The sequence below is a fragment of the Pteropus vampyrus genome, unplaced genomic scaffold, assembly GCF_000151845.1.
Source record: "Pteropus vampyrus isolate Shadow unplaced genomic scaffold, Pvam_2.0 Scaffold54, whole genome shotgun sequence".
NCBI lineage: Eukaryota > Metazoa > Chordata > Mammalia > Chiroptera > Pteropodidae > Pteropus > Pteropus vampyrus.
In genome coordinates, this window is record NW_011888835.1 from 2,605,357 (window position 1) to 2,619,900 (window position 14,544).

Below are 14,544 nucleotides of genomic sequence, written 5' to 3' on the forward strand. Positions count from 1 at the left end.
CTAGTTTAAGGATGCTAACCGAACTTAAGGGAGGAGTAGATGAGCTCAGTAACAACTTTAACAAAGAGATAGAAAAATAAAAATAGAGAGAAAACATGAAAAAGAATGTCAGAAATGAAGACTATAATAACTGAAATGAAGAATATCTTAGGGGGAATTAACAATAGATTAGATGAAGTGGAATACTCAATCAGTGATTTAGAAGATAAGGCAGCAGAAAATACCCATCTGAACAGCAACAAGAAAAAAGAATCCAAAAAAAACAAGGATAGTTTAAGGTGCGTCTGGAACAATATCAAGTATACCAGAAGGAGAAGAGAGAAACCAAGGTATTGATAACCCATTTTAAGAAAAAAATGACTGAAAATGCCCCTAATGTGGTGAAGGAAATTTATATACAACCCCAGGAAGCACAGAGAGTCCCAAACAAGATGAACCTAATGAGGCCCACACCGGGACATATCATAATTAAAATGCCAAAGGTTAAGGACAAAGAGAGAATCTTAAAAGCGGCAAGAGAAAAGCAGTTAGTTCCCTACAAGAGAGCTCCATAAGACTGTCAGCTGATTTCTGAACAACTTTACAGGCCAAAGGGCTTGGCATGAAATATTCAAAGTGGGGAAAAGCAAGGACCTATCAACCAAGATTACTTTACCTGGCAAAACTCTCATTTAGACTCAAATGACAGATAAAAATCTTCTCAAACAAGAAAAAGCTAAAGGAATGCATCATCACCAATTTGATATTATAGGAAATGTTAGAGAGACTTAAGAAGAAGAAGAAGAAAAAAAAAAGATAAAAACAATGAATAATAAAATGGCTACATATCTAGCAACGATTACTTTAAATGTAAATGGATTAAATGTTCCAATCAGAAGATAGGGTAGCTGAATGTATAATAAGACCCTTACATATGCTGCCTACAAGAGACTCACTTCAGGTCAAAAGACACACACAGACTGAAAATAAAGGGATGAAAAAAGATGTTTCATGAAAATGGCAACAAACAAGTAAAAAATCTGGGGTAGCAATACTTATACCAGACAAAATAAACTCTAAAACAAAGGGTATAACAAGAAACAAAGAAGGCCAAGTTATCTCACTTCTGGGTATTTATCTGAAGAAACATAAAACATTACTTTGAAGGGACATGCAAATCCCTATGTTCATTGAAGCATTATTTACAGTAGCCAAGATATGGAGGAAACCTGGGTGTCCATCAGTGGATGAATGGATAAAGAAGAGGTGGTACACACACACACACACAGACACACACACACACACACACACACACACACACACACATGAATATTACTCAGCCATAAAAAAGAACAAAATCTTGCCATCTGCAACAACATGAATGGACCTAGAGGGTCCATTGTGCTGAGTAAAGTAAGTCAGACAGAGAAAGACAAAGGTCATATTTGGAATCTAGAGACTAGGATAAACAAACAAACAAACAACAAAAATAAGCTCATAGATATAGAGAGCATTTTGATTGTTATCAGGTTGGGGGTGGGGAGAGATGAATGGGGGAAGGGATTAAGAGGTACAAATTGGCAGATACAAAATAGTGATGAAGATGCAGAGTGTAGCATGGAGAATATAGTCAATGGCATTGTATAACTATGTATGCTATCAAATGTGTACTGGATTTATCAGGGTGATCACTTCATAAGTTATATAAATGTCTAATCACTGTTGTACACCTGAAACTAATATAATATTTTATGTCAACAATAATTGGAAAAAATAAAAATATAAAATTTTAAAAAGTAAAAGTAAAAATAAATAAAAATTTAGATTCGGGCTCTAGGGTGAAGCTATTCCATTTGCTTAGACTGGGTAAGATTTCATAAGAAACCACAAAATAATACTCAAGAAGTTAATAATTTAAGAGTGTAAGCAACATAAACATCACAATAGTTTGTAAAACTATGTATGATGAAAGAGAATTTTTGACCATTGCTAATCAAGAATCTGCTTTAACCATTCACCATTGATATAATATATTTAAAGGTTATTCCTCCAAGGCTAATATTGGACTGAATGTTTTAATTGATTCTATTGTATTCCTAATAATTGCTTTGCTTCATATTTTAGCAAGGACTTGCTGTATATTTATATGATTCCAAACTGCCCAGAGGAAAGTAGAAACAGCAATAGAGATAATGAGAAAATTGTAACTTTATTATATAATAGTCACAAAAAAATTATAATTGCAAATACAACTCAAAAATAAATAAATTTCAATTTTTTCCTAGTACCAAAGGGAAAGAGAGCTCTCCCCGCCCACACACACTTCTCTTTAGCATATCCTTTAGAAAACACTTGCTTTCTCTGTTTCTTTCAGACGTATATAAATGTTTTAAAAGCTAAATAAACCCCTTACCATTTCTGGACCTCAAGAATGTCTTTCTTGGAGACCTTACAGCAACCTCTTTGAAATATGGACATGGAGACAGATGATATTCTGTTATCCTGTTTCTGTGAGAGGTAAAAGTCTAGGTGCTTGGATCCAGAATATAACTTTCTGCTGTTATAAAATAGGAGAAGTTTGTTTGTTTGTTTCTTTTGATAAAGATAATTAACACATATGTAATGAATTGTTTCCGTCTATATAAATGGGTGAGATTTTTATCTTTTTGCAATCTATCAGATTGCTTATGATGCAGATCAGTCTTGTTCCTTATTCCATGGTAAAAGTGATTCATTCTTTTCTACATTTTATGAAAAGGATTTACTGGATTAGTAGGTGATTTTATTTTCAATTATATCTTCTTAGCACTAAATATCTCACTTAAAATCCCATTCTTTGCATGCAGCCTCAATGAATAATTCCTCTGGACATCCTCTCAGTGACTTTTGTTTGGACTTAAACTACAGAATCTATCTGCTTTGTCAGTTTTGCATTCAACTCCCTGACAGTTAAGGATGCTTATGGGCCACAGGGGAGAGAGTCTTAGATCATTCCCAAAGGACTCTCAAATGAGTCTTCATATAGTTTTAAAATGTTTTTAATACACTTTTTGAATGTATAATCCATAAACTTAAAAAAAATATATTTAATATGTTTAATAATAGGCAGAGTAAACTCAATGTTCCGAATGCATTTTAATCTTTCTAGTTAGACCCTTGAAGCTAGAATAAAAGAGTAAAAATCCTAAATAGGTATACTCAGAAATCTTCATCAAGCACTCAAATATAGTATGAAATAAAGGACAGGATCTATTAAATTTCTATTAGACTTAATGCTTGATTTTCTTTATAAACATGCTAGGTATATGGGTATATTCATTAGAGATAATAACCATAGTCCTACATCCCAACATATTATTTTTATGTAGCATACAAATATGTGACTTTTGCCTTTTATGAAAATTCATTTAATATTCTTTCTTCTAATACAGTGCTATCAAGGGTGATTTATACAACCATTTTGGATATATAAAATTCACAAAGTATGATGATGGCTGCAAAAATTTAGATTTAAAAGAACTCCTGAAATAACATCAGAAAGTAGTTTCACCTCACATCTGACAGGATGACTAGTTTCAAAAAGATAAGAAATAACCAATGCTTGTGAAGATGTGAAAAAAAAAGAAACCCTTATACACTGTTGGTGGGCTGTAAACTGATACAGTCACTATAACACAGTATGGAGGTTCCTCAAGAAATTTAAAATAGAACTACCATATGATCCAGAAATCCCACTTCTGGGTATGTATTCAAAGGAAACAGAGCCATTATCTCAAAGAGATATTTGTACTTTCATCTTAATTGAAGCATTATTTACAACAGCCAAGGTACAAAAACAACCTAAGTATCCTTCAACGGATGAATGGATCAAGAAAATGTGATTGATACACACACACACACACACACACAGAGGAGTATTATTCAGCCTTAAAAAAGGAAAATTTTGTCGCGTCATTTGCAACAACATGGATAGAAGGAACATGGAGGGTATTATGCTAAGTGAAATAAGCCAGACAGAGAAAGACAAACAGCACATGGCATCATTAATATGTGCAATCTAAATTAAAAAAAAAAAAAAAAAGAAGTTGAACTCATAGAAACAGAGACTAGAAAAGTAGTTGTCAGGTACCAGTGCTGGGAAGTGGGAAAACAGGCCGGGGCTAGTAAAAGAGTACGAACTTTCAGTTATAAGATATGAATAAAGTCTGAGGATGTAATATGAGGTGATGGATGTGTTAATTAACTCAATGGGGGCAACCCTTTTACATTGTGTATGTTTATCAAATTACAATATTTATATGTTAAATATCTTACAACTTTATTTGTCAATTATACTTTAGTAATGTGGAAAAAATTAAAAGGTAAAAAAGAAAGTGGTCAACATATTACAGGAACGATATTTAAAAATAAAAATCTATAAAGTATTTTGGAATGATGGATCTACATAAATGTTAGTTGAACTGGATAACTGAATAGTCAATAACTAACTTTTACTTCATTTGTAAACTTAAGCTTTAGAAGTTTTAATTGATCGTCTAATTCAAAAGCATAATGTGTGTGTTTGCCATGGTTCTTATTACATATACAAATAGTTTTCTACATAAACAATTTTAGGAAAGATAATTTGAAGTTCAAGACTCTAGTATATACATTTTATGTTCAACTATAGATACTTCATTTTATATATTTAGCACTCTAACAAAATACTATGCTTACAATATATATCATTTGTGGGAGGAAATCTAGTTTATTTAGCTACCCTTTCTATATTTTCTTCCAATTTTTTCTTCTACTTTTGAAATGTCTACCATTGTACAAATATTCCTGATTAAAAAGAGAAAAACATCAACTTAATTTTCTTTTTTAGTTTATTTTAGGAAATTCAATATATAAAAATAAATACACAAAAAGCAAACAAAAGCAAAATAGTAGTAAACTTTTATCCTCTTCTTTTACTAAAATCATCAATGTTTTCACAATAGAAAGATGTAGCCGTAATTACAATGAAGGAATAATGGAAGAACCATAAAAGTAAACAATCCCCTATTTTTAATAATTTGTTGCTGGTAATCAAAATGTCAGAGATTATTTTCATATTGTGGCCTAAGATAAGTCTTAAGATCCAAGAGCATATATTTATTATTGTGCAACAGCAAGTCATAACTTGTGAATAACTACACATCAAATCTTGTCCAGACAATGAGATAATTGCTGTTGTGCCTTTGTTTAACCTGGATGTGACATCAGTGAATGTTGCTGAAGTCCTCAGTACTAGAGACTAAATGTGACCACCCAAATATTCTTATGTTGAAACCTAATCCCCAATGTTAGGATATTTGGAAGAGGAGACTTTAGAGGTGATTGGTAACCTTATAAAAGAGGTCCCAGAGAGATCTGCTTCTGCTGTATGAGGACACAGTAAAAAGATGGCCATTTATGAACCAAAAAGTAGGTTCTCTATGGACACCAAATCTGCCAGCACTGTTATCTTGGATGTCCAGCCTCTAGAACTGTGAGAAATAAGTTTTTGTTGTTTATAAGGCATTCAGTCTATGGCATTTTTGTTTTAGTAGCCCAAATGGACAAAGATACCCAGGTAGTTCTGCACAGCTCTCTGCAGCTCATGGCATATCCTTGCCAATGTCTGCAGAGATGACCTTTCTGTTGACATGCATACAATCTTGATATAATTTTTCTTCTCCCATTATAATTTATACAACATCTAACAGTGGTAACACAGGGGTGTCTGTTATGTATTTGGATAATTCCAGGTGAATAAAGATAGTCCCTGCCCTCGAGGAACTTAAAATTATCGTGAGCATGTATGAGTGTGTGTGTGTGTTGGGGGGTGGGGTGAGTGTAAGAGGGCAAGAGGGGTGCAAGGCAAAGAAAAGAGCAGTAAAAAGAGATTTTTGTTGTTGTTCTTAATAATTCTAATACTAGGGGTGAAGGGCTTTTCGATTGGTCAATTCTCTAAGTGCTTTTTATGCTGTGATCTACAATCTCTAAAAATATCACCTGGTTGCTACAGATACATCCCCTTCTTTTATTAGCCCATGGTGTTTGTTGGTATATAGGTTTTCATCATTAAGAAAGGGAAGTGTAAAAGATACATTCCATTACACACAGATTTTATAGTTTCATTTCTGAAATATATACGATGTGCTCTAACGTGTAGAAAGATAGGTCTCAAAATGTGTGAGGATTTTCACCAAATTTTCTATATATAATTAATGTTCACGAAACTTCCACTTTTATAGAGTGTCAGTCAGATAAAAGAACCAATACAGTTTTTATTTGAAAAATAATAAACAGCAAATTTAAGAATAAAACCAAATTCTACATTGTGTCATATACATTAATGGCTACAGGCCCAGGCAAGCAATGCAAAGACTCTTAGGAGCTTAAGTACAAAACAATACAAGTACAAACAATTAGTGGCCATGGAGAACACTCTCTAAAGAGGGCAAGAAGATAGTTCTAGCCAATTTTGTGCTATGTGATAATACAGGCCTAGTGCTGCCAGTTTTTCAAAAGCAACCACAACTTCAGATTTTTTATATGTAATTTTCAATTCTTTAAAACCTTGTACTTCTAAAACAAGAAAAAAAATATGTCTCCTGATCAGTTTAACTCTGTAGTTGCCAATTTTTAATGCAGTATTATGGTAGAATGAAATCTAAGCGATCATGTATAAAACCACAAGAAAATCTAGGAGGAAGAACTATAGAATATTTCTGAAAGGTATTAGTCTAATATAGTAAAATACCTACCAGGCCCATCATCCTGATAAAAAATGCTGAGCCTGCCTCTTTAAGGGTGGAGACAGGGAAAGAAGGTGTTACAAATAATTTGAACAGCACAGTCAAACACACAGAACATGTTAAATACTGATCCTTTCATCCACCTACCTACAAAGCGCAAAATGGAGTTGTAGTGAGCTCAGAGACAGACAGCAAAGTTGTAGAGATCAATGATATGCATGTTTAGGGGAGAAAAAGTGGTCGAACTAAGGTCAAGTGTGCATGAAGACAAGTAAAAAGGATAACGTTTTTCTTTCGTTTCATTTTTTTAGGTTTTTTTTTTTTTTCCCCAGAAAGATAAGCAATAAGAGGGAATAATGTTGTGGCCTATAAAGTACACATAAGGTAAACCCTTGGCTTTATTATAGGAGACCTTCTTATAAAATTAAAAAGCAAAGAAAATGAAAAAAGTGAAGAGAAAGGAATAAAAATAATTAGCTTGTATTTAGTCAATTTACACAATAAGACATATCTACATGATAACTACATGATATCCAGGTGTTGTTTATGCTGAAAATAATTTTTAAAACATTTATATCAGTAGTTTTCAAACTTTGGTGTGCAAAAAGATCGCCTGGTGAGTCTATTAAAATGCAGATTTTGGGGTCCAAATCCCAGACATACTGATTCAATAAGGCAAATACGGGGTCCAGAAATCTACATTTTCAAAAGTGCACTCGGTAATTGTGACAAAAAAGACCCCATTTTGAGAAATATTGAGTTGATAAAGCCTGAATTGCAAATCAAAAGTTATGAAAGGAATTCTGAGAGAAAGTGTACCCTAAGGTTTTTGAGGCTTTTAGCAGGGAAAGCAATATACTCTCCCTGAAATATTTCTTTACGCCATTATCAGAGGTTGATAATTGGAATGAATAGCCCGCAGACCTGGCAATAAATAAGTTTTTCAATATCTGTTCGTTCTTTTAGCTTACATTGAGAACCACATCTGGTCTATTTTAACTTTCACGATTCTGAGGTAACTGAGGTTCATTGCTAAATATTTAATGTTTCTTTGCTAAATACTTCAAGTTTCAAAAACTGCTGATAAACTCTCAAACTTCAGAACTTGATAGCTAGGGATGATTTTGCCACGGATAAGTGAGCAGGACTAACCAGTCTTTAGTACCAGTGTGAGTCTCTGGGATCAATTTTGTACATATTCTTTTCAGTCTGTTTTTAAACTTTGTGGTGTCAAGGGTGTTTTCCAAAATAAGGTCCAATTGACCACTCTGCCATTTCACTCTAGGCCTCCACTTCCAAAGGGCTCCCGTCTGGCAATAGATTCTAAGAGGTTGTGTTTGCATCAAGTACCTTAAGAATTACTGAAAAATGACTAATATTATATAATATATGTAGGCTAATGAAAATAACTAAAGTAGTATGCTTCTTCTGTTGGTGGTAGTGGGAGAGCAATAAAAAAATAATAATAAGGGTAAAATTTCATAAAAACTTGATAGGCAATGTCAAGAACAAAATGTTGAGAACTTACACTTGGAGCACGGTCCTGGGGTCTCCAACTTCACCCCCATCACCAATTGTCAAAGTATCGTAGCCAATTTCCAGATCAAATTCTTCGAAATTTATCTGGATAACCTAGCAATAAACAAAAACAAACATTACTGTCTACAACCATGCTACCCTGAACAAGCCCGATCCCGTCTGATCTCAGAAGCTAAGCAGGGTCGGGCCTGGGAGACCACCTAGAAAGAACAAGAGCTATAGGCATAAAAAATAAAAAAATAAGAGATTGTAAACTGACAAGGTCCTTGCAATCTGTGAGGTCAACCAAGGTGCCTCGCCTAAACAAACAAACAAACAAACAAACATTATCAAATATATAGCATTATATAATGAAAACAAAAAGAAAGCAATGGCAGAAAAACATTTCAAATGCACATCAGACATATATAGAGAGAGAGATACAGATATATATAGATTAGATAGATATAGATATAAATATACAGATAAATGGAATTCCACGCCATGACAGCAGATCATGCCAGACTATTCCTAAAGTTCAACCACTATAATTACCATGCAATTTTTATTTGCTGCATTGTACCTTCTATAATAATTTTTCAATGAAACGGCATGACTTCTGTTTATAGAATACTCTTATTTGAAGTATTTGTAGCATGATTAATGCAAATCTACTTTGGGAAGGCTTTATAAAAAGTAAATGTAGGTGGAGGGTGGTTTTCCATACATTTGCATATACCTTTTATAAAGCTAACACAGAAAAACACAGTATGCTATTTCCATTAAATAGTAGAGCTTAAAAAAAATGTTAGAGTTAAATTTGAATCTAGATGACCAGATTTAAAGATTTTGGGGGCGGAGTCCAAGATGGCAGCATATGAAGATCCTGAACGCATCTCCTCCCACAGATACATCAAATTTACGGCTACATATGGATCATTTCCCTTTGAAAATAATCTGAAATCTAGATAATCTGGTGTTCTCCACAACAAAGGATAAAAGGACCACATCAAGATGGCGGGAAAGGCAGAGAGACAGGTCCCTGAAAATAACCCGCCATACTATAGCAACATACAGTAAGGAGGTGTCTCAGCAGACAGGCACTTCTCTCACTGGAGCAAGAGGTTGGTGTCCCACATCCAGCACCCCAAACCCTGGGAGCTGCACTAGAGAGACAAGCCCCCAAAGTGTCTGGCTTAGAATACAAGGCAAAATACTTTGGAAGACATGTTACACCATGTGAATAATTTAGTATTATTTCTTAATAAAACATGCTCATGAATTCAAACACTGTTTATGATCCTATGCAAATAGCCATATCTAATTAAAGTGCAATTCTTAAATTAGGAACATAACATAATATTAAGAATAATATAATTAAGAATCAGTATGGGAAGAAAATACATAAATATTGTCTTGTATACAATGATTCCTTAAGCAAAACTTAATTTACAACAAAGCATTCACCACAAGATAAAAAAAATTAAGATTTGAGCTGACCAATAGTATCAGAAAAGAAATTTAAAAGGTATCTCTTTAATAATCATCATAACTATTTGTTACTTTGCTATCATAAAAAGAAATTCTAAAAATTATCAATTTCATACCCTGCTCTTCAAAGGTTTATAACAGAAATTATTTGCCTATTTTTAAAAATGACTTTATATTAACATTGATTAAAGCAATTGGTAAAGTATAAATACAGAATATATGAAAACATTTAATTATTCATTTTACATAACTGCAATTAAAATTATTTGTTTCCCTGTTCTACACTAAGTTAAATATAAATACTCTCAATTCATAACTGCGTATCTGTGGAGATTTAGATTGTTTCTCCTGTTCTGCTCTAATGAGCAACACGGTTATGAGTAATATTAAACATTTTCTAGTTTAAATGTACACATATATCTCTAGGTTATACATTTAAAAGTACAATTCCTGGATGATAACAAAGCAAAAATTTAACTTCATAATGCGTCCTATAATTTTCCAACATTATTTACCAATTTAAATGCTCACGACTTGTGCATATTAGAGTTCATTATTTCTAATCTAAAGGATGTAAAAAGAGATCTTTTTTGCATTTTCTCCATTTTAATTAAGTTGTATTTTTAAATTTTATTTTATTAATTCTATTGAGGTGACATTAGTTAATAAAATTATATAGGTTTCAAGTATACAATTCTTTAATACATCTTCTGTATGCTGCATTCAGTGTGTTCACCATTGAAAGTCAAATCTCCTTCTGTCACCATACATTTTGACCCCCTTTACCCTTATCTATCTCCTCCTGCCTTTGTTTTCCTCTGGTAACGACTAAATCATTGTGTCTGTGAGTTTTTGTCTTTTTCATTTACTGCTATTTTTTATATGTTTATTTGCCATTTATGTTTCCTTTTCTGTGACATGATTATTTGTATTTTGGCTATTTTTCACTGGACAGCTTATCTTCTTGTTATCGATTGTAAGAACTTTATATCAGTGATTTCTAACAATTTTCCAGTATAGCACACATAAAAAATAGACACAGTGAGTGAGCCGATGAGGCTGCTTGCAATGTAAACTTTTTGGCTCAGGCCCTGCTGTGCCTCACAGAGAGCTAAGATCAATATTTTAGTTCTACCTATAACTCATTAATAATTCCTTGTTCATAATATACCATTGAGTCTGTCGCATCAGTTGAGAAGATTGGCTCTATATATTCTGGATAATAATCCATTACATGTTATACGTGTTGTGATATCTTTAAGTTTGCAGCCTGTTTTTTCACTTGCTTTGTTAAATATTCTGATAAGAAGAAATGATTAATTTTACTAAAATTGGGTTTGTTAATCTTATTTTATAAGCAGTACTTTTGGCCTATGACCCAAGGATACAAAGATATTTTCTTCAAAATTTTAATCTTTGGGAATTGACTTTTACAGAATGTATAAAGTAGGGATGTATAATAAGTAGAATTCTAAGATGGCCCCCAAGATCCCTCCCTAACCATGTAGAAGGGCTATATAATTCCTTTCCCTTGATTGTGGGCAAAACCTATTAATATGATGAGGTCGGAATCTCATAATTAGGTAAATCGCATGGATAATATAAAGGGATATTATGGATTAATAGATGTAATTAAGGTTTCTAATCAGTTGACTTTAAGTTAAACAAAAGGGGGATTATCCTGAGCTCGCCTGACCAAATTCAAGGAAGTCCTTTAAAGAAGGTCTAGAAGTGAGAGACAAAATAAAGCAGCAGAGGTTCTCTCCTGTTTGCCATTGAAGAAACACACTGTGGTGTTGTGGAGAGGCTCAAGTGGCAAGGAAAATAGTGCGTGGCCTTCAGATAACGAGAACCTCAGTCCTACATCCACAGTAACTTAATTCTTCCAACAATCAGTGATCTTGGTCTTACAGTCTCAATTGAGATCAAAGCCCTGACCAAGACCTCGATTTTATTCTGGCGACACCTTAAGAAGAGGACTTGGCTAACTCATGCCTAAACTCTTTTCCCATGGAAACTGTGAGACGACCATTTTATTTTTTCATGCTGATAATTTTGGGCAATTTGTTACACAAAAATAGAAAACTAGCACAGCATCACTCTTTTTTTCATTCTAATATGAGCAAGCAATTGTCTCAGTATTTTAATTAAATTAACAGTCCTCCTTTCTCTGGTAAACTCTGACATATATCAAGATTCTATATATGAATCCTGGTGTTGGTTTTGCAGCTCTAGATTCTGTTCTCTAGTTTATCTATTCCTGAACTGACACAAACTGGCTTAATTATTTTTGCTGTAAAATAAGTATATCTTCGACATATACATATGTTGAAAATTTCTGTCGTCATTTTAAATGGTATGTATCTTTAAATTTTCAACTGTTTGCTCTTATATGAAATGAAATTTATTTTTCCTTATATATATTTTGGCAACTTGATTAGATTTTCATATTATTTTAAAACTTTGGTAAATTATTTTTATTTTTCTATATAACAAGTATGTCTTTTGTAAATAACAATTTAAACTCTTGCTCTTAAGCCTTACTCTTTATTTAACTGCTTTGGATCTCTGGCATATTTTTTACTAGAGTAGGTGATAGTTAGCCTCATTAAATTGTATCTCATTTAAAAGGAAATGTTTCTAATATTTCACCATTAAGAATATTATTAAGGTAGATATACTTTATGAAAATAAGGAAGTTTTCTTTAGTTTTCCTTGCTGATTTAGTATCAAAATTTACTAGTATCATCGAATAGGCTGACACACGTACACTTTCATTTCTATTATGAAAGAACTTCTATAAGTTTGAGAATAATCTATTTTTTGGAAGTTAAGTGAAACTGTCCTATAAAAACATCTGAGCTTCTTTTGGAGGAGTAGTTGACTTTTTACTGCTTGTTTATTTTATATTGTAGGCCTCTTATTTTCTTGAGTCAATTTAAGTTAGTTTAATTTTTGTAGAAATATTTCAAAGCTGAGAAAGTTTTCAAAATCAGTTGTCTGACTTTCATATAGTTATTTGCTTTCTTTTAGCCTATGCTGAGTCTGCACTTTTGTCTTGTTTCTATATCTAATATTATTTAAATGTGTGTTCTCTATTTTTGTTTACTATTTTTACTGTGGAAAATACATAGAAAAGAAAAATTGCAATTTTAACCACTTTTAGGTATATAATTCAGTGGCATTAATTCTATTTACAATGTGTACAACTATCACCACTATTTCCAAAAAATTTTTACTGCACAAAACCAAAACTCTGTTACAATTAAGCAATAACCACCATTTCCCTCTTTTCTCCAGCCCCTGGTAACTACTATCTTACCTCCTGTCTCTAAAAATTTGCCTATTTATATATTTTATGTCTGTGGAATCATACAATATTTGTCTTTCTGTGACTGGTTTATCTCATTTAGCATAAGGTCTTTGACATTCATCCATATTTTAGCATGCATCAGAACTTCATTTCTTTTTACGGCTGAATATTATTCCATTGTATGTGTTTACCTTATTTTATTTAACCATTACTCTGTTGACGGACAATTGGGGTGTTTCTATCTTTTGCCTATTGTGAACACTGCTGCTATGAAGACTGGTGTACAATTATCTGTCTAAATCTCTGTTTACAATTATTTTGGGTATATATCTAAGAGTAGGATTTCTGGGTTATATATATTAATTCTATGTTTATCTTTTTAAGAAACTGCCAAACTGTTTTCCAGACCTGCTGCAATGTTTTACATTCCCACCAGCAATACATGAGAGTTCCAATTTCTCCACATCAACACCACCTGTTATTCTGTTTTGTTTTTATTACAGCTATCTTCACAGCTGTGAAGCAGTATCTTGTTGTGGTTTTGACTGCATTTCTCTAATGATTAATGATATTGAGTGTTCATTCATGTACTTATTGGCCATTTGTCTATCTTCTTTGGAGAACTACCTACTAACTTCTTTTATCTATTTTTATATTAGGTTATTTCTTTTATTGTTTCTGAGTTTGAGTTCTTTATAGATTTTAGATATTAATTCCTTATCGGCTATATAATTTGCAAATATTTTCTCCCATTGTGTGGTTGCCTTTTCATTCCTGTGATAGTGTCCTTTGATGCTCAAAATATTTTAATGTAATGAACTCCAATTTATAATTTTTTTATTTTGTTGTCTGTGTTTTGATGACATATTTAAGAAACCATTACCAAATTAAAAGTCATGTAAATTTTCCATTGTTTTGTTCTTAGAATTTATAGTTAAGCTCTTAAATTTAGCTCTTTGACCTATTTTGAGTTAATTTTTGTATATAGTGCAAAGATTCAATTTTATTCTTTTACATGTGGTTATCCAATTTTTCAAGCACCATTTGCTGAAGCAATTGTTCTTTACTCATTGAATAATCTTGGCATCTTTGCGAATAATTGATCATAGATGTGAGGGTTTATATTTGAGTTATTTTACCTTTTATTTATCTGGGAATTTTTTGATTTCTCTTCATTCTTGAAGGATACTTTTGACAGATATAGAATTCTTGCCTGACATTTTTATTTTTTCAATCTTTATGTCATCCTACTGCTTTCTATCTTTCATTTTTTAAATTAGAAATCAGCTGTTAATATTTTTAGGATTTCATGTATATGATCAGTAACTTCTCTCTTGATGCTTTCAAGATTCTCTTTGTTTTTACCTTTCAACAATCTGACTATAATTTGCCTAGGTATAGATCTCTTTAAGCTTATTTTACTTGAATTCATTGAGCTTCTTGAATGTGTAGATTTTGTCCTCAAATTAGGGAAGTTTT

At 32.5% G+C, this 14,544-nt stretch overlaps 1 protein-coding gene across 1 annotated transcript in view; it reads right to left on the reverse strand.

The window, feature by feature from the left end:
• The window catches only part of CSMD3 (CUB and Sushi multiple domains 3), a 1,080,109-nt gene that overhangs the window by 529,289 nt on the left and 536,276 nt on the right, over window positions 1-14,544 (reverse strand). Inside the window, 1 exon segment of the mRNA XM_011360386.2 lies at window positions 8,272-8,375. Within this exon segment, the coding sequence (XP_011358688.1) occupies window positions 8,272-8,375 (104 nt within the window).